A 25,764-nucleotide genomic window follows, 5' to 3' on the forward strand; every position below is an offset into this window, starting at 1 on the left:
AACACCAATGATATAAAAAGGAACTATAAATGTAATTATTTATAAATATTTCGGATAACAGATATCCTTCGTCAGTCAGATTCTGATGTTAAATGAATCATATTTAAGTCTTCTTAGATTAAACTTTTACTAAATCTTGAAATTTATACAATAAAAAAGGCAAACCGAACATCAGTTAAGACGCTTGCACCATTCTAAAAATTTGTTGAATATGACATAGGTTATATGACTAATTACATCAGAGAGTTCAAATATATGCTTTAAATAAAAATAATAATGTGCGATGTGAACTAGCACAATTTTAAAGCTTTAACGGTGTCGATATTATGATGTTACAAGAAAGATTGCGTCAATAAGAATTCCAAATAAACAGCACTGAACGGTCTAAATTTCTAAATATTTCAGATTTGACAACTGTAGTGTAGTTACATTAGAGTCTGCGATGTTTAAAACAAACGGCCGTTAAAATATAATAACAAATTTTGACTAAAGTAAAATAGTTGGACGTGGCTTGGTACTTATACAGCCCTCAAAAAATTAAGCAATTTAAATTGTTATATTCAACAGATTTATTTTAGAGATGAGTAAGGTAAAGAAATAGAAACGGAGACTGTAATAATAAGTAATATAACCCAGATGTGAAGCACTGCATGGTGTCGAACTACATCTTTTCATTTATCCCATTTGGTGTCAAAGTTGTTAATTTATATATATATATACAACTCGTCTAAACATCAACCCAACAATGTTAGATCTGTAAATTTGCTTTCGCAAATTTTTGGTTCTTCCCTCGCCGGGATTCGAACCCATGCTACTGTGATATCGTGACACCAAATCGCCTGCACTGCAGCCGTCCCGCTGCACCACACGACCACCTGGGCTCTACAATAATAGAGCTTTCGCTGGCCGTGTGTTACCTTTCCTCGTCAGTTCTAATCTAGCGGCGTACTACAGTACATGATATATAAGGCATGAAGATGTTATTGTTACAGATCAGCTAAATTATCTATAGTAAAGGAACCTACAAATTAATGTAATATACAGTCACAGAAAATAATTATATTTATAAGTACGTCTGAGTCAGTGACAACTCTACAACAGATGTATCCATCGGATTGCCATCAATGATGGTGATACATGGCTGTGTACATAATGTATATACAACTTGTCTAAACATCAACCCAACAATGTTAGATCTGTAAATTTGCTTTCGCAAATTTTTGGTTCTTCCCTCGCCGGGATTCGAACCCATGCTACTGTGATATCGTGACACCAAATCGCCTGCACTGCAGCCGTCCCGCTATATATATATGAATTCATTTTTCTCTTGTGCTACAGACAATCTATAGTTAGCATGAGTAGTGCATTTACATAATATGTTAGAAACTGTAAGCTTTGTAATATTTGTACTGTTTGTTCTTTGTTGGGCCTCAAGGTAGATTGGCGAAAGCTAATTGAGTCACCCCCTTTAAATAAAGTCATTACTTACTTACTTACTATATAAATAGAACATAGCAGTCTGAGAGAGGGTGTTAGAAACATTGTCAAACCAGGCAAAGTTAAAGTTCTCGACGTCTTTTCAAGAGGTAATGATCTACTTTAAGCGATGTTTTTTTTTACTTATTATTCTGTCTTCTATTACATTTGAATTTAACTTGAAGGTAATTAACAATGACGTCTTGTATATGACAACCATCCATATTAAAGATAAATAAATAAAACACACAAATGATCAATCATTTCAGTGAAGGGCATTGATTGGTTAGTGGTTGAATAACATCTATTGGTGTGAAGGGTAATAGAGTATTTGACATGTGATGAAGAAAATGATCACCCTCCTATTACCAACAGAAATCTAGCATTTTGACGTGAACAATTATTCCAAAAATTCAATAAAATTTACTAAACCTGTGATGGTTATTGAGAAACAGACATGTTACCACAAACACTTTATGTTGATTATTTTTCAAGTTTCCAAGTTGATAACACATTTGGTGCTATAGGTTAAAAGGAAGTAAATAAAGATGACTGGCGCCATCTAGATTTTACATACAAGATAATAGGTAGAAGTAAATTTATTTTCTGCTGCCTTGGTAATTAAAAATTAAAATTGAAATGGTGAGAAATGGGTGTTGGCCATTGGTGTAGAAATAGCGAGAAATTTAGAGAAAACTCTCTAAGACAAGCAACATTTTCTGTGCCAAATTAAGCAAGGGGTGTTCTTCATTCATACTATTTTGAAAATTCCGGAACCGTTGAGTACCCTTAAAAAATGCCATTTTTCTATCAAAAAAGCTGCGGCACCATATGTGTTTGACCATTGCAATTACACCCAAAGGTGTTGATAATTCAGAATTCGAATTTTTTTTTAATGGATCTTTGATAGTGAAAAGGCAGGACCAAATAAGGCTACCATTGTCGCCTATGTAAATAATTACTTCCTTGTAACCTAAATGTACTTTCTTCATTGAAACCCTCAAGAGACAAGAGAGTGACGTCAAAATAGTGTGTGTGCCAAATTTTGACCCTTAATGACTACACCATCATTGAGTTCGTTAACTTATGTTACTTGCATAGTTTTTACATATAATAACTGTGATTTGCATTTAATACACAGCAGTAACGTAAAATGTCAAACTTCCAGAAAACTGTATCAGCTGTAGAAGACCTGATTAGAAAACGAGAATTACAGCAAAAAGAGAGATTTCGTCAGATACCAAACCAACCAAAAGAAGGTAAGAAGTCAATCACAAAAAGAATATTCTAAAGAATTTTAAAATCATAAATAATTACTACCCGGCTATACGATTTTTAATTTATGTGAGGTAGGGGAGTCTCTCGACGCCCCTGATCTCCGAAATAAAATTCATTCTCTCCCCGACTTCGAAAAATTGAGAAATAATTCATGGCAGCCGTAGATAAATTTGTTTTCATTTAACCATGGGTTGGGCATTTATATTCGATTATTTTACACTGAGCGTTGAAAACAAAATCTACGGTTGCCATGAATTATTTCGATTCTAATAGGACATATTCGTTAATTTTGTTAACCGTGAAAGCCCTATACATACAATACTGTTCCGTTTTACCCAATAATAAGTGATAGCAGTTTCATTCTCGCACTGATTTATTTATGTACTCTGGATATTTTAATCTTTTTTTAAAGAGTGTGTAGATGTACGATATCACATGTTTTGTATATCCTGTAAACAAATAACACGACAAATGCATAAGTATAAAAATAAACATGTCACTACGTTAATAATTTACACGCTTATTATGCCATTGCATGTGTTATTACATTTTTTTGAAATAGTTTTGAATTACACACCAGCACAAATGTAAAATTTGGTTGATTTTTAGTTGTTAAACGTTTAGTGGCAAAATAAGTCATGCATGTTTAGGGTGACACAACTATGCTTTTAAAACTTGAATATTTTGTGGCATATATTTCAATTTGAATTACTTAATGAAAAAGTCAATATTCTGTAATAGTCATAGTTATGCTTCTTTTTGTTAATTTATTGGCGATCATATGTATAGCGTTGACCTGAAGCACATGTTGGAAATCATTTTGTTTAATGCTCGAAAGCGCGACATACTTTATGTGTGCGCACAATCAACGCTCTTACAACCTAATAAATTACATGTTTTTAGATATTCAAAGGTACGGATTCTTAAGAAACGTACGTCATGTAATTTTCATACATGGGCATATATTCAATGTCAGAAATATATTAACTTTTGTATGGAAGGTTTCACAAATGGGCAACTCGACGGGTGCCACTTGTGGTGGAGGATCTGCTTACCCTTTCCGGAACACTTAAGTTCAACCCCAGATTTTTCGTGTTGCTTATTCTTTAGTCTTTTATGTTGTGTCCTGTTTACTTTTATTTGTCTGTATATCTTTTTATTGTTAAGCCATGGCGTTGTCAGGTTTTTTTAATCTATGAGCGTGACTGACCCTCTGGTATCTTTCGCTCCTCTTTAATACTTGGGAAATGCCAGTTTACCCGCCAATTTAACAAAATTGATATTTTTTCAGACGTTTGTCTTAAACTTTAAAAGTAAGTAAGTAAGTAAGTAAGTAAGTAAGTAATTTTTATTGGTTTAAAATAAAAAATTACAGGATTGATACCAAGACAATACAAATTTGTTATACACAAACATACAAACATATATATATCAGACCAAATTTATAAACATTATATGAGGAGGTGGTACCACAAAGTTATTTAGTGCTTAATAAAGCATTTCTAGAAATGTACATGTCGCTTAAATTTAACAATAATTCTAATTATATCAGTCTCAACACACGTATACAAAAATTAAAATCTTGCTTTATTAGTCATACTGAAAAAAAGAGGGAACTATTTCACTAATTTTGGAAAACAGTTGGTCTCTAATTATATTTAGTTTTGTACATTTTAAAGTGAAATGAAATTCATCTTCTACTTCTAAGAGACACAAAGGACAAATTCTTTCTTCTACAGGGGTTTTAGTGTGACGCCCTTGTTCAATTCTAAGAACACTATTACTAAGACGAATTTTAGCAAAATGCCCTATTACTTTTCTGTCTATATTTAACAATAAATAGGTTTCCAATTTATAATTTTCTTTAAGCTGTCTATATGTTCTCAGCTTATTACCATGTACTGATTTATTATCACAAAATATATGTTCTTTCCAATAATTAAGATACCTATCATTAAGTTTGGTATGAATTGCATATAATTAACGCCTTTTTGAAATAGTATCATGATTTTTCCAAACATGTGAAAAATTTAATGTAGCAAGTAACTGTTCAATCTTTTTAGCAACTCCATTGGTTAATTGCAGGTTGGAACAAATATACATCTTTTAGTAAACAATTGTTATCAGATTTTATCACATGCAACCAGAAGCCAATTGACAGTTTTAAAGCTTCTATAAAAACTGGATACATACCAAGTTCATCTGGTACTGCTAAATTGACAGCTGATTTATTTACTCCAATTAAAGTTTTTGCAAATTTAATTTGGACTTTGATGGTAGCCAATGACCAATATTTTGACTCTAGATTTGTAATATCTTTTATCATATACAGAGACCAAACTTCGCTACAATAAAGAAGTATAGGTTTAACACAAGCATCAAAAAGCTTTAAGTGAGGTAATACATTGATATCTTCAGAAAATAACAGTTTTCTAATACAAAATATAGCTTTTGAGGCTTTTTTTACAAAGAAGTCTCACTGCTTCTGTAAAACTACCAGATGGTTTAAACAGTATACCCAAATATTTATATTCTGTACAGTGTTCCAAAATATTATCACTAAAAACAAACTTGTCTTTTGTAAGTTTTTTACCTGATTTGTTAAAAATCATAACTTTGGTTTTGTCAATATTTACTGTTAAATCCCAACTAGTGCAATATAAACTAAGCTTGTCAAGGCATTTTTGTAAGCCATTAGCCGATTCAGAAATAAGGACTAAATCATCAGCGTATAACAGACATGATATATCATTATCATTTAACTTGGGTGGTTCACATGTTGAGTCAAAAATAGATGGTAAATCATTAATATATAAAGAAAATAATGTAGGGCTTAAAATACACCCTTGTTTTACCCCAACTGAGGAATTAAAAAAATCAGTGATACCTTCCGAGATCTTTACCGAGTACAAAACCTCTTTATACATATCTTTCATTATACTAAACAAGGGACCATCTATGTTGTAATAAGACAATTTGTAAAAGAGGGCATCTCTATTAATAGTATCAAATGCCTTCCTGAAATCAATGAAACAGGCATATATCTGTTTTGATGATTTAAATGCTTTATCAATTATAGTTTTTAGTTTTAAAACATGATCACTTGTTCGACTTCCCTTTCTGAATCCAATTTGCTCACGACAAATAAGTTCATTTCCTTCAAGATACTTTTCTAATCTGTTATATAAAACTTTTAGAAAAAAAATTCCCAAACAACTTGAAAGGGCTATACCTCGATAATGAGATGGATCATTAAAACACATTAAAATGGGCTTAATAAAAATTTTTCTCCATAAAGTTGGGTAGATACCAGTATTAAGAATAAGATTAAACAATTTTACATAAACATCAATATTCATATAACAAGATATTTGTAACATTTCATTTGTAATACAATCTGAACCACTTGCTTTATTATTCTTCAAAAATTTTGCTGCAATAACCACCTCCTCAGTTGTAATAGAACTGTTTAACATCTTAGTACATGTGTTACAATCTTTAAAAGTAGTATACTCTTTCTTATCATTACACACATTTTTATCATAATTAATATTCATTAAAAGTTGAAATTGCTACAATTATTGTTATTGAAAAGTAAGGAATACATTTATATCTGTCTTACTTCCCTTAACGAGCCCAATATCAAAATTACACTAAATATCACTTTGCGATTGTATTTGTATTCAGGAGTTAGGCTTGTTGCAGTAATAATGTTTACAAATAAGTAGACAGTGTATGAATAGCATTGAGACAACTTTCCCTTAGACTTCAAATGATAAAAAAAAGATAGCAACTGTATACGCCGTATGGCCATCAGAAAGTGGCTAAACACAATCCACAAAAAACGTGTTGTAAAAGACTCCGAAATTTTTAAATGAAAAGCGGTTCGAAAGATCAGATTAACGGCCATTTATAAGAAAAAAAAACAATACGAAAAACAAACACGAAATGCAATAACAAACGACAACTACAGGCTCCTACTTTGGTATAGGAATGTACAGAATTTTGCTGGATTCCAGATGTTTGTGGGCATTCCCCTTCTACACACAGTGGTGTAACAGCACATCATAAGAACACACTATACAATATCGACACAAACCACTTAAAAAAAAAAAAAAAAAAGAACAAGGCACATATCTGATAGTTCTTATAAGTTACTGAAAGCTATTTCAGAGCTGATAAATATCATCTAATAAAAAATCATGTATTTAAATGTATTAAGGGTGAAGATGTATAATAGAGAAAAACAGAATAACGTGAATTGTCGAAATTGTGGTATCGATAGTACGTCAATGTGCAAAGCTGTCATGACAGCAATGGTGCTTAATAATGCTTAGTTTCTAATGCTTATTTACTTTTCTACATTGGCTAGAGGTATAGGGGGAGGATTGAGATCTCACAAACATGTTTAACCCCGCCGCATTTTTGCGCCTGTCCCAAGTCAGGAGCCTCTGGCCTTTGTTAGTCTTGTATTATTTTAATTTTAGTTTCTTGTGTACAATTTGGAAATCAGTATGGCGTTCATTATCACTGAACTAGTATATATTTGTTTAGGGGGCAGTTGAAGGACGCCTCCGGGTGCGGGAATTTCTCGCTACATTGAAGACCTGTTGGTGACCTTCTGCTGTTGTTTTTTTCTATGGTCGGGTTGTTGTCTCTTTGGCACATTCCCCATTTCCATTCTCAATTTTATTATTTCTGTTATGCTTTCAGTTAATGAGAAATTAGCACAGAAAGATACAAGACAAGTTGACAGGAGCAGAAGGAAAAGGCCTACCCATTTTATTTCACTACAAATAACTAATCCAGAGGTAGGTTGTATAGACTTGTTTAATGTAGTTGCATGGTTATAAGGTGGGGTTTTTGTTCTTCACTCATTAATTCCAGGATTTTGATCAATTTGAAGATAAAATATAATTCTTTTGTAGTTATTAGTTTATATTCTTTTTAGTGTGTATATATATTTAATACTTTTTATCTCATTTATTTGTTGATATTTGTATATTCCCACTGTGTAATATATTAAAGAGCCGAAAACAGCCAAATGCCACGAATGGGTCTTCAACACAGCGAGAAAATCCCGGACTCCAACTGGCTCCTTAAACAAATATATACTAGTTTATCGAGAAAGGACGCCACACTTTAACTCCGAAACATAGAATAATAAACCAAAATTTAAAAAAGCAAACAGGACTAGCACAGACTAAAGATTTTTGACTTTGACAAGCGCAAAAATGCGTCGGAAATATTATGTTTTGTGAGATCTAAATCCTCCCCTAATCTTTTAGCCAATGTGGAATAAAAAAAACATCACACAACAATACGCACATTAAAACTCAGTTTAAAGGGAGTTTGAGTCCGGTGTTAGATAAGGTAAAAGGAGAAACTTAGCAAAATGACAAACATACATATTGGAAGGTGATTCTAAAATGTATACGGTATATATGTATTCGAGTTAATGGTAGACAGTTTATTTTTTAATCCGGAAGTGAATGAAATGACCCTATTAATAAAATAACTTTTTTTGCTTAATTTATCAAACACAATGATTATCTTTGACAATGTTATGTTTTTTTTTTTTTATCAAAATGCAGCTTCGATATTTTTGATTAAATAAAATTTAGATATTAAAAATTATTAGATTATAACAAAGATTGCTGAAGTTCAAAGAGAAATGAAGAAGAGAAATGAAATTTTGGAACTGGCTCATGTCCAACTTTCCTGTGCTCACATTACACTACGAGTTGCATGTTTGGAAACAGAAGACGATTTAAACAGGTGGGTGTTAATATATATTGGCTTATATGAATAGGTTGTGAAAAGTATTGCATGCCTAAACATATATCGAAATCAAATTTTTTTTGTGAAATGATTTAAAGAATGTGAAAAGCATTAACTCTGTGAAAGCGAAACACAGGAATATTTAATTGTAAAAATGATATTCTAGTTTAAGTGAATACGAGACATTTATCTTCATGCATTTACTTGTTTATATGAAGTACTATCCTTTTATTTTGATTTGATCGTTTCTAATAAAGGTAAATCCAGAAACGCACTTTTTTAAGGAGTATTATTTCTATTTACTAGAGCTGGTTTGATACTATTTATTGTAGACTGATAATCCCGGACGGGGTCATGAGCTCAGCGCTTCGGTACTGATATATTGAAAAATTACTACAGCGCTTCGGTACTGATAAACTCAGAAATTTCTAATAACTCCCGTGACAACTCCTTCAGACAAGGTTGACCTCAGCTGGATTTTGTTTTCTATTAAGTTTATTTCACTTAGCTCCTAACGAATTGAAAACGACTCTGGTTTTAAATGTTTTGGTTTGAGCGTTCCAGATTAAGAGTGCATTTCTTTCTTACACAAACATTCCAAACGGCTAAGCGCGCATATGTTTTGATCATTCGTTTCTAACATACGTTTGCAAAGTTTACATAAACTTTGGCAAACTTTGCACTCGCTAAAGATGCATCTACAGTTAGTCGTTTGTTGTTTGTTAGTACAAACGCTACATGTGTTTCTAACTTCAACTTTGAATCAATTATCTGTACGTGGTTTTTTTTCTCGTTTAAAACAAACATTGGAACAATCTGCAAAAAGACAAACAATGCAGTGAAACTTTTACACAAGTGCCTATCACAGCATATAAACGTAACAAAAGTATGAAAGAATACCTTGCTAAATCAAGGCAATGGATGCGAGATTTTTGGAAGGGGTCCATGGTCAGAGGACATAGTTATCGTCCTTTACGAATATAGTCCATAGTGTAAACAGTGTATATCTTGCAATTTTTTTTCATACACTTTCCCTATTTATTTCTTGATACTTCGTACTTCGTGCATGAAATATTAAGGAAGGGGATGAAATAACATGTTTAAAAAAATTGAATGCTGATTTGTTTAGTTAAAAAAGGTAAAAAAATAGTATGTCTGAAACTGTCAAACTGAATTTTAGACCCCCCTTAACACAGAATTGTCAATATTTTGAGTTAGAGCTGGTAGACTTTTCTATAGTTTTGATATTGTTTGTCCCGATAGTAGTACACTACACTGTAAATTCTGTTTGAGATAGTTTGAAAAGAAATGCACTGCGAATTAACTGTGTTCTCGGGCCATATGTATTTGTTACGTATGTTGATTGATGGAACTACATTTAATAAGTTCAAACAAGGTCAGTAAACACTGATTTAACGATGTATTGTTTCTACTTTTGTAGCGTTTAGCATTGAACATCATACGATAACAAACGCAACACAACGTTTACCAAATTTTGGTTTAAAAGAAATGCACTCTTAGATAAACCGAGAAAAATGCTTCGGACGGACAAAATTTATATTACAGCTCTTCTATAAAAACATGCAAAACAAAACTTGCTTGTTATATTTGCTTGGATGTTTGCAAAAGCCAAACAATAGGTAGGCGGAGTTTCAGACTGTTTTATATATATTGGGGTTTGATTGAACATATGAAGTTAATGTTTATAGTCCAATCAAATTCCAGTATATAGTAAACAGACTGAAACAGACTGAAACCTGGGACTCTTGTACATGTAGGTAGTTTTTTTCAGTTGGGACTATTCTACATGTTATTTACAAACATCCAAACATACATAGCAAGCAGGTTGATCAAAGGTTTGCATTGCATGCTTTTATAGAAGAGCTGTAAAACTTATTTCGATTGACTGAAGCACTTAGTCGATACTACTGTTGTCCAAATGGTCGTACCCACAATCCCATCCGTTTTTTTTCAAAAGTGACATTATGGAAGAATGTGTGCTTACACAAGCACCAAGACGGATAAAACATGTAGAGTAGGGTCTGTTTAAATTTTGGAGCCCAAAGAGATCACCTCCGACTTTGGTGGCGTTCATGATGCTCGGTCTCAAGTCTTCAATGTAAGGTTTTGTAGAGTAATTGTATGTCTGCCGTTTTTCGAAGTTTTGCCCTACACCGGCATCAGTTTTAATTTTACTTAAAATCTGAACTGCTTTTTTATTTATGTGATTAATTGTAGAATGAAGAAAACCTTGGATGACTGTGTTGAACAGTTTAAGAAAGAAAACATGGATATTTTCAATTTAACTTTTAGAGGCATTGGTAACTTCAGTAACAGAGTAGTATTTGCAAAACTTCAACGAGATAAGAATTATTTTCGTTTACAAAGATTAGGTGGTAAGTATTTCATATCCAAATCTTCTATTTTTAAGCATGCTTTCTTGTCAGAACTGCAGACATTCTAAGATGATAATGTATAAAGCAACTAAAAATTATCTTTTTATAGAAAAAAAAACGTGTTTGCATAGTACGAAATGTCAATGGCACAAATAATTTGCTAGTATATATTATAGCATTTCATCATATGATTGTATAAATCCCAGAATATTCCTTACCTGCACAATAGGTTATTCGATCAAAAATGTGTATGCAATTTAATATTTACATTCTTTTGCTTTAAATTGTTAGTCTTTGTTATTTTTACACTTTATCAAATTTATATATTAGTGATGTTTGAAGATTGCTGTAAAGCTAATGGCGCTCCATTTAAAAACGAAGGACGGTTTAATCCCCATCTTACCATTGCCAAGATAACTCAACTGGAAGACTGGCTTGAACTTATTGAAGGTACTTTATGTACAAACTTTTTGTTGTGTTAATATTTTATATGTTTAACCTTTTATTACAAAACCTTACACTACTCGATAAAAACAACACAAAACTCGGAACTGCATGCATAAACTGTATTACCTATACTTGATGTACGACACCTTGTGGGATTTTGTTTAAGATGAAGTCTTTTACATGAACTCTGATCGTTTTGATGTTACCAACCCCTTACTATTCACGCATAATCCAAATCTTGTAGTTAATACAATGAAATTTATTTTTACTTGAAACAGCAGTCGTGTATACTACATGATATCTTTATTTTGATGGCTCAGTTTGTGATATTTTATTTTTGCTTTTTTTCAAGACGAGGATGACATGGATGAGGAAGAATCTATAAGATTTGAATTGTGTCGAGGCTCAAGTATGTTGGAGATATCTCCAAAATCAAATACAGCTGATATACATCAAGTATCAATTACATCTGAAACATTCCGGGAGCAGAGTAAATCTAACATTGTTCAAGGATTCGATACATCATTACAAGCATCCTGTTCTTATGGTCAATATCAACTTCCCAATTCATCAAATATGCACAGCGAGTCTAGAAAATCGGATATTCAAATGTTCATTAATGCTGATAAACAGGAGATGCGTCGAGGAGAAAGTGAATCCGGAATGAGTCGAGAATCCAATTCATATGCACAGTCTCGAGACATACATGATGCCAATGATGATTCTAAAGAGGTAATTTGTTTCCAAGCGTAGTCTTTCATAGGCATTTTTGTTTATTTTAACCTTAAGATAGAGGTCATTAAAGATACTTGATTTTTAATCCCAGCCATATTCATTAATTTATTAATTAAGTTTGCAAACCGTAAATAGGAATATTGATAAATCACAGTGGCTATTTATTCAGTTGGTTAGGTAGTGAAAAATAATATATTTGTTGACATTTAATAAAAATTAAAAGCATGGATTTTGCTTAAATTATCTTTTATTCAGAAGGTTTTTAGTATTAGAAAATCAAATCGAATGTCCTGTCACTCAGTAACCAGTTTTAAAGGAGTGCTGACATCTCATATATCCATGTGAGCTTCAAAAAGTAAAATCACAAAAATACTGAACTCAGAGGAAAATCAATTCGGAAAGTCCATAATCACATGGCAAAATCAAATAACAAAACGCATCAAAAACGAATGGACAAGAACTGTCATATTCCTGACTTGGTACAGGCATTTTCAAATGTAGAAAATGGTGGATTGAACCTGGTTTTATAGCTAGCTAAACCTCTCACTTGTATGACAGTCGCATCAAATTCCATTATATAGTCACCGATGCGTGAACAAAACAAACAGACATAATAGGTAAAAATGTCAAAAATAGGGGTACAGCAGTCAACATTGTGTTATCATCTTAATCACTATAAAAACAACAAATGTAACGAAGAAGCACAAAAAGGCATACATCAAATTAACATCCTCATTTTGATTATATTATACGATTATATTTGTCTATGTAAAATGCACCCGTCAAGGAAGGAGGGTATGGGTACTGGTGTAAAATTGCGCGTTTGAAATTCGCACAGGTAGACATGAACTAATTTTGTCGTTCAAAGTATGACGGGATGCATAAATACAGTCACGCAAAATAGATATAACAAACACTGACTTAGCAGTTAAAGTAATAATAATAAATAAAATAATAGTGTGGTTCAAAGTATGACGTGATACATAAGTACAGAGTCACGTAAAATGTATATCACAAAAAAAGTTGGTAAACAGTAAAAGTAATATTAATGAATAAAATAATTTTGTCATTCAAAGTATGACAAGATACATAGGTACAGAGTCACATCATAAAATAATTTTGTCATTCAAAGTATGACAAGATACATAGGTACAGAGTCACATCATAAAATAATTTTGTCGTTCAAAGTATGATGGGATACATAAGCACAGAGTTACGTCAAAAGGATATCTCTAAAAACAGACAACAGTAAAAGTAATATTAATAAAGACAAATAAAAGAATAATATAACACGTAATTAAGATGATAAACAACGTCAGTACGCAAAATCTATACTTCAAGACCATCGTGTATTATTTGTGAAGTTGATACGGAATATTTATCAACAAGTTCTGGGTACCTTCCGATGAACTTTTTTAGAAAAAGGACGAGACGTTCTTTGACATACCCCTGGTTCATCAACTTTCTGCTCAGACACTGGTGACGTTTTACAAAGTCTGAGTAGGAGCTGCAAGCTCTTGAATACCGAATAAGTTGGGAAATGTATATTCCATATGCAGGTGAAGTTGGTATGTTGCTACTAAGGTGGAGGAAATTGATAACTTCAAAATCAAAATCGTCTCGTTTGTCATAGATTCTGGTACTTAGATGACTGTGTATGTCAACTTCGAGGTATAAGTCTAAAAATGAGGCGGATGAAGCCGTGTCTGTTGTCTCTTTAATTTCTAGTTCTGGTGGATATATTAATGGAACCCAATCAGAAAAGTTTGGATTGTTAATGGAAAGAACATCATCAATATATCTGAAAGTGAAATTAAATAACCTGGCTTCTTTGATCTTCTTGTTTTTGACAAGTGTCTGAAGGAACTCCGATTCATATGAAAACAAGAAGAGGTCAGCAAGGAGAGGCGCGCAGTTCGTTCCCATAGGAATGCCGACAGTTTGTTGAAAAAGTCTACCTCCAAACTCAACAAATATGTTGTCGATAAGAAACTCCAGCATACTGACCACTTGTTCTTTTGTGTAGCACGTTTTACCTTTTTGTTTGTCACTATTAACGAAATATTCCTTATGAAATCCTAAAGTAATACATTTATAGCGTATGCTACCATTTTTATGTTGAAAGGCATTGTGGATTATTTCTTTTAGGCGATTTTTCAATTTCACATGGGGAATGGTGGTATACAGGTTTGAAAAATCAAAAGTTTTGATAGAACTAATTTCTAATAAATTAAGTACTAAGAATACTATCGAAAATAGAAGATTATCTTATCTTGATCGTTTCCTAGATATCGAGACAGATACACGTCTTCGGATGTGAATATATGACGATTCCAACTTCTAATGCTTAGCAGTAACGTAACTCTCTGCTTCCTCGGAAGGCGTTTGACTCAATTTATACGTTTCTCTCGTGCATGTTCACACTATAAGTTGAGAACCCTAGATCAGGATTTTCTTTTGTGACGAAAATGTCTTTGTTTTCATATAAACAGTCAGTTAATTGCGTTGTTTGTTCCGGATTTAATGGTTCAGGAATACTAAAATTCGACAAAAACACTGTTTTAGTTTCATCCCTAAATTCATTGTTTTTACTCGTTGAAATAATCGGATGAGTGGATCCAATCCGTACATTTTGAACTACAGGGGGACATTTAATGTATTCAGTTATAACACTAAAGTCAGCATTCAATATCTGAAAGTTCGCCAAGGTTGACCCTTTAGAGACTGAAATTGTTGTATTTGTAGGGTTCATTATCTTCAAAGGAATAGTTTTATCAATTGACACAGTGACTAACGCTTTTGCAAGAAGCAGTCCTTTTCCTAAAGAAAACACATTGTTTGTAGATAAATACCTTGAAGACCAACAGATAAATGTTTCGGCACATTTGCCCGAACAAATATTTCAGAATTTGGCTGAATATATAGCCTTTTATTACATTTCACATGATGATATTTACTGTTTGTGTTTGTGACAAACTTGGGGAATGTACATGTAAAATACGGTTGATGTCACGAATATAAATATTTACTGCTCTATTTGAGTATGTAGACACAGATCATCTTCACGAAATTGTTCTGGATTTCAATGATTATGGAAAACGTTCCACCAATAAATAGAATATACCGGAACTTCTATATAAATAAGTTTGACATTTTCGAAATTACGAACGAAAAAGTAAATTTCTTTGTAGATCGAATAAATATGATTTACACTGTCATTCCTACTACTTTTCAAAGAAATACTGCCATCCCGTTCTCTCAGTTAAATCGTTCGTCCCTAACCACACAAACAATATAAAGTTAGTATACTGATTTATAAGTTCTGCTAAATTTTGCTTCAAAAAATTAAACTGTTCTTTTGTAGTAGCTCCTGATTTATAACAGCATTTAATTGAATTTCGGAAATTAAGTTGATTTTGTAAACATCGACCTTTGCTGTCAGATAAAATAACCGGAACACTTGTTAAATTATTGTTTAAATACGGAACTTCTTCAATTTTCGACAATTGTAAATACACACAAATGTGCATAGGGTTGTTTTTTTAAAATAAATATGGGTAAAATATCATTCCACAACATGAATATTGCATTAAAACGTTTTATTGGAGTATATTTGGGTATATTGGGGTCAAAAGTCATTTTGCGATCGTAAGCGGCTGACATGAATTGGACAAGTTACGAGGAAAAAGTGATTTAAAATTAAATATATTTATAAAATAATGTAGTATTGGTGTTAAAATAACATGGAAATGCATGAAAAGATATAATTATTCAATGATATTAGGTTAAAACTGTTTTTTGAGGTATATTGGGGTATGTTGGGGTATATTGGGGTAAAAAGTCACACCCAAAACGGGTTATAAAATCTTCATTAACAGATTTCCCCACACAGTAATGAGGAAAAACTATTGAAATCGACACCACATGACTGTAACGGGCACCTACCCTTATTGTTTGACAGATACGATATGTCGATTTCTCAACTCATTAGAGCACATTTTCGCGATCTTATAACTTTAGAAAAAAAAGAAAAAAAAAATTGAGAAAGGAAATGGGAAATGTGTCAAAGCGAAAACAACCCGACCATAGAGCAGACAACAGTCGAAGCCACCAATGGGTCTTCAATGTAGCGAGAAACTCCCGCACCCGTAGGCGTCCTTCAGCTGGCCTCTTAAAAAATATGTATACTAGCACAGTGATAATGGACGTCATACTTAACTCCGAATTATACACAAGAAACTAAAATTAAAAATCATACAAGACTAACAAAGGCCAGAGGCTCCTGACTTGGGACAGGCGCAAAATTGCGGCGGGGTTAAACGTGTTTATGAGATCTCAACCCCCCCTATACCTTTAGCCAATGTAGAAAAGTAAACGCATAACAATACACACATTAAAGATCAGTTCAAGAGAAGTCCGAGTCCGATGTCAGAAGATGTAACAAAAGAAAATAAATAAAATGACAATAATACATAAATAACAATAAACTACTAGAAGTTAACTGACATGCTAGCTCCAGACCTCAATTAAGCTGATTGAAAGATTATGTCTTCATCATATGAAAATCAGGCACAATCCTTCCCGTTAGGGGTTTAGTATCGTACTATCATAAAATATATGAGAGGAACATAACCCGTGTCATGCCAACAACTGTTTTTTTTAAATAAATGTGTTTAGTTCCGATGCAAAGACCCTATAAGGTAATCAATATTAAAGCCAAAATATGCAATCTTTAGTGACCTGACAACAGTATCGTAACTATATCCCTTCTTAATAAGTCTGTTTAAATGTTTTGTAAGCTTTTGAGGTGAATACTGACATTGTTGTGCTTTGTAAAGAATATTACCATAAAATATTGGATGTGAAATATCTGAACGTATAAGATAAAATTGAGAATGGAAATGGGGAATGTATCAAAGAGACAACAACCCGACCATAGAAAAAAACAATAGCAGAAGGTCACCAACAGGTCTTCAATGTAACGAGAAATTCCCGCACCCGGAGGCGTCCTTCAGCTGGCCCCTAAACAAATATATACTAGTTTAGTGATAATGAACGCCATACTGATTTCCAAATTGTACACAAGAAACTAAAATTGAAATCATACAATACTAACAAAGACCAGGCCTCACGGTCATAAAACTTTCGAGCATGATTTTTGTACTCAAACTCGAAAATCAACCAATCAAATTGCTGGATTTCATGTTTCGAGCACGTTTTTTGTGCTCCGAGCACTGAGCAAAGTTTTATGCCTTCAAGGTCAAAGGCTCCTGACTTGGGACAGGCGCAAAAATGCGGCGGGGTTAAACATGTTTATGAGATGTCAACCTTCCCCCTATACCTCTAGCCAATGTAGAAAAGTAAACGCATAACAATACGTACATTTAAAATTCAATTCAAGAGAAACCCGAGTCTGATGTCAGAAGATGTTACCAAAGAAAATAATAAGATGTCTGCATGTTGAGTTATATTTACGAATTATTTCCTTATACCGAAGATAAAATTTAGTAAATGGTTTGACTAGTTTGTGATATCGAAAACCCTGGTGTAATAATTTTTCAGTAAATTAATACATAAATTTCTCTCGCTAAAATCTAATACGTTGTTACATACACGAGCGAATCGTACAAGTTGAGATATATAAACATCATAGGAACGTCACCATCTAAAAATGGATAATTAACGATAGTTAATAGTTAAGTATAGTTGTGTGTTAGCTTGCCAAATATTTCCTTTTTGAGGTTGTGACATTTTTATTGAATATGGTTATATATTGCTGTGATGAATGCAAAGCAGGAGACACGTTGTCGACTCGTCCGATCTCATTTCGCAGTACACTTTCATTGACTGCTTGTGTTAATTTAGTACGGTTTGGTTGCTTTAATTCCACATTTATAAAATAGACAAAGTTAATTTTTACGGTTGTGGTGGACACGTTTTACATTCTTCTATTTTAATTAAATAGTTAAGGTCACTTAGTACTTTGGTTCTGGTAAAGTTTTACGTTCCATTACCACTCAATGGTACAGGTTCAATTGAATGGTTTAAACTGAAGAGTTTATATGCCACTCTTAATGGCAACGCAGTCGTCCGAAGAACTGAAATGTTACATATCAGACTCGCGGAATCAGCACTGTGGGAGCATAAGCAGGGATGCTTTACTTGGTAGGATATCATCGTAAATTGAGAATACGATCTATATTTAAGGGGCGATATGGGTGCTAGTAAGTGATAATATCATATAGTAGATGTTGGGGTAAAAGATATATAAAGGCAACAGTGGTATACCGCAGTTCAGCCTGTGTGCTATATTTTTGTAGCTAAACAAACGATGCAGGTTTTATAAATAAAAAGTAACGTATCAAAGATTCGGAAGTCAAAACCCAAAAGTCAAAGACAGATGACAAGATGTACATGAGATGATATTTAAACCTTTTTATTTTTTGCCTTAGGGTACTTCCTCGTGTATCATTTATGACATGGTTCCAGATTTTAGCCCCGGTAATTTGAATCGGTAAGTATTTTAAGGAAAAATCAGTTTTATTATCATTTATCGTAAGTCTTTTAAAACAGAAAAAATTGCGACTGAAACAGTAGATAAAGGATACTACAGATACAGTTAAGTCGGCTTCATATCTTGACTTACATCTAGAAATTGACAATGAGGGTCGGTTGAAAACAAAACTTTACGACAAAAGAGATGATTTCAGCTTTCCAATTGTGAACGTTCCATTTCTAAGTAGCAACATTCCAGCAGCACCTGCATACGGGGTATATATCTCCCAATTGATACGATATTCCCGTGCTTGCATTTCCTATCATGATTTTCTTGATAGAGGGTTACTGCTCACAAGGAAGCTATTAAACCAAGAGTTCAAAATGGTGAAGTTGAAATCATCCCTTCGTAAATTTTACGGACGCCATCACGAGTTGGTTGACCGTTATGGAATAACCGTTTCACAAATGATATCGGATATGTTCCTTACGTCGTAACTACAATCCCCTTCCCTTTCATGAATGTGACCTACCGAATTAGACTATTTACCGGATTTGTAATCACATAAGCAACACGACGGGTGCCACATGTGGAGCAGGATCTGCTTACCCTTCCGGAGCACCTGAGATCACCCCTAGTTTTTGGTGGGGTTCGTGTTGTTTATTCTTTAGTTTTCTATGTTGTGTCATGTGTACTATTGTTTTTCTGTTTGTCTTTTTCATTTTTAGCCATGGCGTTGTCAGTTTGTTTTAGATTTATGAGTTTGATGTCCCTTTGGTATCTTTCGTCCCTCTCTTCCATCAGTAGACAATGTTACATTTATATGTGTGTGTATGGTTTTTTAGTGTATGTGTGTGTGGAAAGGGAGTGGCAAAAGATACCAGAGGTACAGTCAAACTCATAGATCGAAAATAAACTGAAAACATTCTAATCTTTTAAATTTATAAAACTATTTTCGTTGTCAATGTCATTTGATATCATGAGTAGTAAAATTAGACGGAAGATACACTTAGATATTCCAACTCATTAACTGTAAAATAGTATGTAAAAAGCTCAATATGCTATTTAAGCTACACAATTACAGTTGTAGGTTATCCTTGTGTTATGTACTATATAATAGCACTTATATTGGTCTATTATGTATTCATCTTTTTTTTGTTACAGACGTAATGATCCTAATATACAGAGGCTTTTCATTGGACTACAGTGTTTATCCTGTGGTCGGAGATTTGCGACCGGTGAAAAATTAAAGGCTCATTTTGCAGATTGTCAGCAACCAAAAAAAGCAAAACGAAATGAATGGTGGCCAAGGATAAATGTAATATATTAAAACGTATAGTTAAGATGATTTATTACCACACGTGTAAAAAGATTATTGTACAAATCGCAGGTCTGTAACCTTTAAATGTTATCAAAGGTACCAGGCTTATAATTTGATATGCCAGACGCGCGTTTCTCTTACAAAAGACTGATCACTGACGCTCACATCAAAAAAGTTGAAAGCGGTTAAAGTTTAAAGTTGAAGAGCATTGAGAACTCAAATTCAAAAAAGGTGTGCCAAATACGGTTACGGTAATTTATGTCTGTGATCAGAAAATCCTTAGTATTTCGAATAATTCATACTTTTGTAAATAGTTAATTTATACAAACATGACCATATAATACCACTTTTATAGCAAAGTATACTATATTTTTGAATGTTCTTATATATAAAAAAGAAGAAGTGGTATGATTGCAAATGGGACAACTATCCACAAAAGACCAAAATGACACAGACATTAACAACTATAGGTCACCGTACGGCTTTCAACAATGAACAAAGCCCATACCGCATAGTCAGGTTTAAAAGGCCCCGATAAGACAATGTAAAACAATTCAAAGGAGAAAACTAACGGCCTTATTTATGTAAAAAAATGAACGAAAACCAAATATGTAACACATAAACAAACGACAACCACTGAATTACAGGCTCCTGACTTGGGACAGGCACATACATAAATAATTTGACGGGTTATAGTCATTAAGTTCTCAAAGTATTGTTGTGTGTATACGTCCTTGGCTTTAGATGTTTATGTTGCTTTACTGCTTACAATAAATCCAGGTAACGCATTAAAAAGCTATGAGGTAAATATATGCAAAACACAAAATATTGATATTGGTTTCTACCAAAACGATGTCTTGGCCTTGGGTTTGTAAATTTAAGATATTTGTATTTTCGATTTGAGAGGAAAACAAATACTGCCTAATTCTATCTACTCCTTGAAAAAAGGTTATTTTCATATTCAATAACCACTATTTGCTGCACATGAGTTCCGCAAGGAAGAATAATTGAGATAATATCTTTAAAAAAATAAGGGACATTAGAAATCCTTAGTAAAACCGGATAACTAACAATGCTATGGTTAATTATAAACTAAAGACGACAAGAAGACAAAATAGCTCACTAAAAATGCATAGAAAACTTAAAAGATTTAGCAACACAAAACCCCTCGAAACCTGGGTGGTTTTGAGTGTTCCTCAGCAGATTCTTGCTCACTATTGGTACACATCGTGTATACATTACCTTTTAACATGTGAAAATCAGTGATGGGTAAATGCGGTGATGGTACAAAGAGGGAAAACGGACAGATTATAGCTACGACATTTTGAAATGTACAAGAGATTATCTGTGAAACAGATGTTCTATTACGATCAATCAATGTGTTATGATATCCTTCAAACGGACTTATATTTCTTTACTACCAGAACCATTGGTTGAAGAGTTCTAAATTTATAGAAGAGGAATGAATCAACAAAAGATACAGAAAAGTTTTGCTTTTTCATTTTCTTAAATTCTAGTATATATCATTAGCTGTTTTGTGGCTAAAACTAATCAAAGGAATCACACGTATTATCTTGTGGAACGCCAGACGCGTATTTCGTCTACAAAATACTTGTTAGTTGGGGCCAAACCAAAACAGTTGGATGGCTAAATAAATCAAATGGGAAGTTGAACAGCATTAAAACCTGAAAATTATGAAAATTTTTACCAATAACGAAATTTGTTTTTGTTTGAATATTTTTGTTATTTTATAATTGTAGACGTTTTTAGAACCATCATCAGTGAATGAGCTCTGTTTGGGATCAGCGGCATATTTATTGCACTACATATGGGTTGTTTGGAGATATAAACAACAATATCAGCAAGGTAAATATCATGTAAACGTTAATCATACACCAGATGGTATTGGTTATAAAATTTTAGATACACCAAACCAGATATTCATAACTTAGAAGCAAAACAAATATGTTCGAGACCGATTGGTTTGTTACATCCTCCTAAATCTATCCAAATCATTTTTAAAAGGATTTTGTTCCAGGCGGTGGCAAGCTTTTATATTATGTATAGAAGAAGCAGAATAAACATGTCTACATACTTTCGAGTTGATGCCAACAGTTATGCGGATATTAAATGAGAAATTAGTTATACGATATCAGTTGAAATGTTATTTTTCCGAGCGACTTGGTAAAGGTTGTAAGGTTGTTGAATACAATTCAATATAAACAAAAATCCATTTTTTGGACTATATAAGTCACTCTACATTGATGATGCTAGGCACTTGCCCTACCTGAATGACAAAGGTGTTTTTGTCCTCGCGGACAAGTCCTCATGCAAAACAGTTGTTTTGTTTAAAACGGTTTGCCAAAAGAATTAAGTTCTGACAATACACTTAAGTCTAATTTCTATAACATTAACTAAAGGAGAAACACTGAACAATTGTAAATATGTTGTATGTTCTTTTAAAATTTATTGCTTGGTCCACAAATGTTTCAGGAAATCTCGTTCCAAATAAATTATTTCAATCAATTTAATCAGCATTCAAATTCAGACTTCCGATTTCTGTGAAATTATTTGGTCTTGGAGCGTTACGAATCAGATGTTGAAATATTCCAAATATGAGTAAGATCTGTAACAGTGATTTGAATTATAAATAAACAAATTTGGTTTACGGATTATGGAATAACCTATATGTCAGTGAAACAAAGGTTAGGCTCAACAAAGGCAAATACAGACACAGATCAGTCATGAACACAAAATAACATTGTCTATGACATTTTTATCAGACTGGTCATCGAATCGACTCTTGAAAAATTTAATCTTAGGATTAGCACTACTAATCCTGCAACACTAACCTCTCTGTTGACAAAAGGAAGACAATTGGATTAGACATCTGGGAACAGTAAATAGAATGAATATTTAAGGCATGGTTTAGTCACAGCCACATTTTTTTTTATCAGACACCGTCCACCATTTATACAGAAGCTGTTTGGTATTTATCACATTCGCATGAAGATGTATTAGCTAGATAAATGCAATAGTATTGTAGTGCTGTTCAATAGTCATAGCCCAATTAATCAATAACACATCCGGTAGCAAACTAATACGGAGAGAAACACATCATCTATAAGAGGAAAACAACGGAATAACACAAAGACTGAACTTCAACACTAACATTTTCGAATAGAAAAAAGTAAAATCACAAAAATACTGAAATCAAAGGAAAATCAATTCGGAAAGTCCATAATCACATGGCAAAATCAAATAACAAAACGCATCAAAAACGAATGGACAAGAACTGTCATATTTCTGACTTGGTACAGGCATTTTCAAGTGTAGAAAATGGATAAACCTGGTTTTATAACGCTAACCCTCTCACTTTGATGACAGTCTCATCAAATTCCGTTATATTTACATTGATGCATTAACTAAACAGACACAATCAATGAAATAGTCAAAATATGGGTACATCAGTCTTCATCGTATAACAATTTTAAAAGGAACAATTTAACAGAACACAAAAACATCTATCTACAAACACATTCATTGATTTGTGTGTCTGACGTCAGAAAATTTTTACGTCAATTAGATTTGTCGTTCAATGTGCATACAAACAATTTTAAAATTTACATAGGCAATGTTAGCATATAGGGTTAAAAAATCAAAAGTATGTAAGAATAAATTTCAGAAATAGACCGAGATTGAAAATAGTCCAAAAGTTATATATATAGAATTTATATTTGAATCCACAAATAGTTAATTTCACTACGCGATTGAATGATTTTGACGTTTGTGGTTCAACATATTTTGTAATTCATAATAGAAATATATCATAATGAAATAAAATAGAACAATATCATACTGACGGGATCTTTTAAAGTACAGAGTAAAACCATTCAACAGTAAAAGTAATATTAATAATAGAACAAAGACAAATGAAAGAATTATAAAACAAGTTGTTAAGAGGATGAACAACATCAGTACGTAGAATCTATACATCAAGACCATCGTGTATTATTTATGAAGTTGATACGGAATATTTATCAAGGTCTTGGTACCTTCCAATGAACTTTTTTAGAAAAAGGACGAGACGTTCTTGGACATATCCCTGGTTCATCAACTTTCTACTCAGACACTGATGACGTTTTACAAAGTCGAAGTAAGAGCTGCAAGCTCCTGAATATCGAATAAGTTGGGAAATATATATCCCATATGCAGGTGAAGTTGGTATATTGCTACTAAGGTGGTGGGAATTTATAATTTCAAAATTAAAATCGTCTCGTTTGTCATAAGATTCTGGTACTGAGATGACTGTGTAAGTCAAATAAATTCGAGATATAAGTCTAAAAATGAGGCGGAGGAAGCCGTGTCTGTTGTTTCTTTAATCTCTAGTTCTAGGGGGATATATTAATGAAACTCAATCAGAAAAGTTCGGATTGTTTATAAAAAGAACATCATCAATATATCTGAAAGTGAAATTAAATAATCTGGTTTCTTTTATCCTCTTGTTTTTGACAAGTGTCTGAAGTAGCACTGTAATAAATAAATATCTCTATACAACTTATGTGTTGAAACAGTTTCATCAATCAAAAAAATACAATCATACAGCTAATCATTACAGATATAGCCAGTCACAGACTTAGATGTAACGTCAAAACAATAATTTATAAAATTCGGAAAAACCTCTCAATTTTAAATCACTTGGTTCAACAACTTCGAGAAGAATGTTTCAGGATCTAAATAGTTACATCTTCCAGTCTCAAACTGTATAATTGCTAGTTTCCATTCATATATAATCCAGATGTTAGGCTCGTTTTTTCAGGTGACCTCAGCATTGATAACAACACTTCCATGTGAAATATGTTAACCAAAGGACCCCAATATAATTAAGCTTAGTCTATAAATTGCAAAATAAAAACTGAAATACTAATGAAATCAGCACATTAGTATATAAAGCAAAGTATATACACGTATAAAAGGACATGGATACTCTTTCCGCATGGGCAAAAAATGTTAAGTCGTTGATACAAATTAGAATTAAAAAAAATATCAACTAGTCTATGAACACTTATGCTGCATCTGTTCTCAAGGAACCTAATGTTGCCAATAACTCGCCCTACCTTTATTATAAATATGGGTCCGCAGACAAAGTCTTGAACAACACATCGTCTCTGTGAGCGTTACATAAACTGCTTGATAACGGAAATAAGTACTGACAATTCACTTGGAAACTTGACATAACTTCAAGAACGCTTACAAAAGAGGAAATCGTGAAAATAATAGGTCTGGTATACGTCCAGTTGGAAATGTAACCTTAGATGAAGAACAAGATCTTCCTTCCCTTTATTGGATAACTAAGTTACAAAACGTGGCTTTACAAAAATTATATATTATATTGTTGTATACATGTTTTGTCTTTGTAGATGAAATTGATATCAGAGAAATAGACCGCAGTTCATACAGCAATTACAGGAACCAGCTGTTTGGAACACAGCCGATAACAAGCTTACAGTTATGCTCTATGGAGTCAGACAATTCTGGATATTACCATATAGAGCATGTTACCAAACTTTGAAGTTATTATTGGCCGTCACTTGGACTTTTAAATTTGTTATGTTGCTTTATATAATTGTGTTAGTTTCATGTTGTTGTTTATTTAATTACTTGCATTTAATCATTTGTATATATGTTTGGAACAAATATTCCGTACCGTTAATTCCGTTTTCAACTATTAATGAGAGACCATCATCTCTATTTAACTTACACAGATGTTCTTAAGTTAGATGATAAATTTGATATTTTGATGTTGTTACAATATTCTAAAACAAACAGTCATA

General features: G+C 32.8%; 1 protein-coding gene across 2 annotated transcripts; it reads left to right on the plus strand.

Moving 5' to 3' along the window:
• The first annotated feature begins 2,523 nt into the window (after positions 1–2,523).
• LOC143058763 (uncharacterized) lies at positions 2,524–25,729 on the plus strand. 2 transcript variants are annotated; one of them, XM_076232211.1, is made up of 10 exons: positions 2,524–2,735; positions 7,468–7,565; positions 8,396–8,532; positions 10,774–10,931; positions 11,262–11,381; positions 11,731–12,110; positions 18,566–18,627; positions 19,774–19,927; positions 21,691–21,796; positions 25,351–25,729. In XM_076232211.1, the coding sequence occupies exons 1-10, from the start codon at positions 2,630–2,632 to the stop codon at positions 25,500–25,502; spliced, it is 1,473 nt and encodes a 490-aa protein (XP_076088326.1). In that variant the 5' UTR covers positions 2,524–2,629; the 3' UTR covers positions 25,503–25,729. The 2 variants fall into 2 exon arrangements, with proteins under 2 accessions (XP_076088326.1, XP_076088332.1); XM_076232217.1 differs by lacking the exon at positions 2,524–2,735 and adding an exon at positions 3,094–3,177.
• The last annotated feature ends 35 nt before the right edge of the window (positions 25,730–25,764 follow it).

This window comes from Mytilus galloprovincialis, chromosome 1 (genome assembly GCF_965363235.1).
Source record: "Mytilus galloprovincialis chromosome 1, xbMytGall1.hap1.1, whole genome shotgun sequence".
In the NCBI taxonomy this organism is placed as follows: Eukaryota; Metazoa; Mollusca; class Bivalvia; order Mytilida; family Mytilidae; genus Mytilus; species Mytilus galloprovincialis.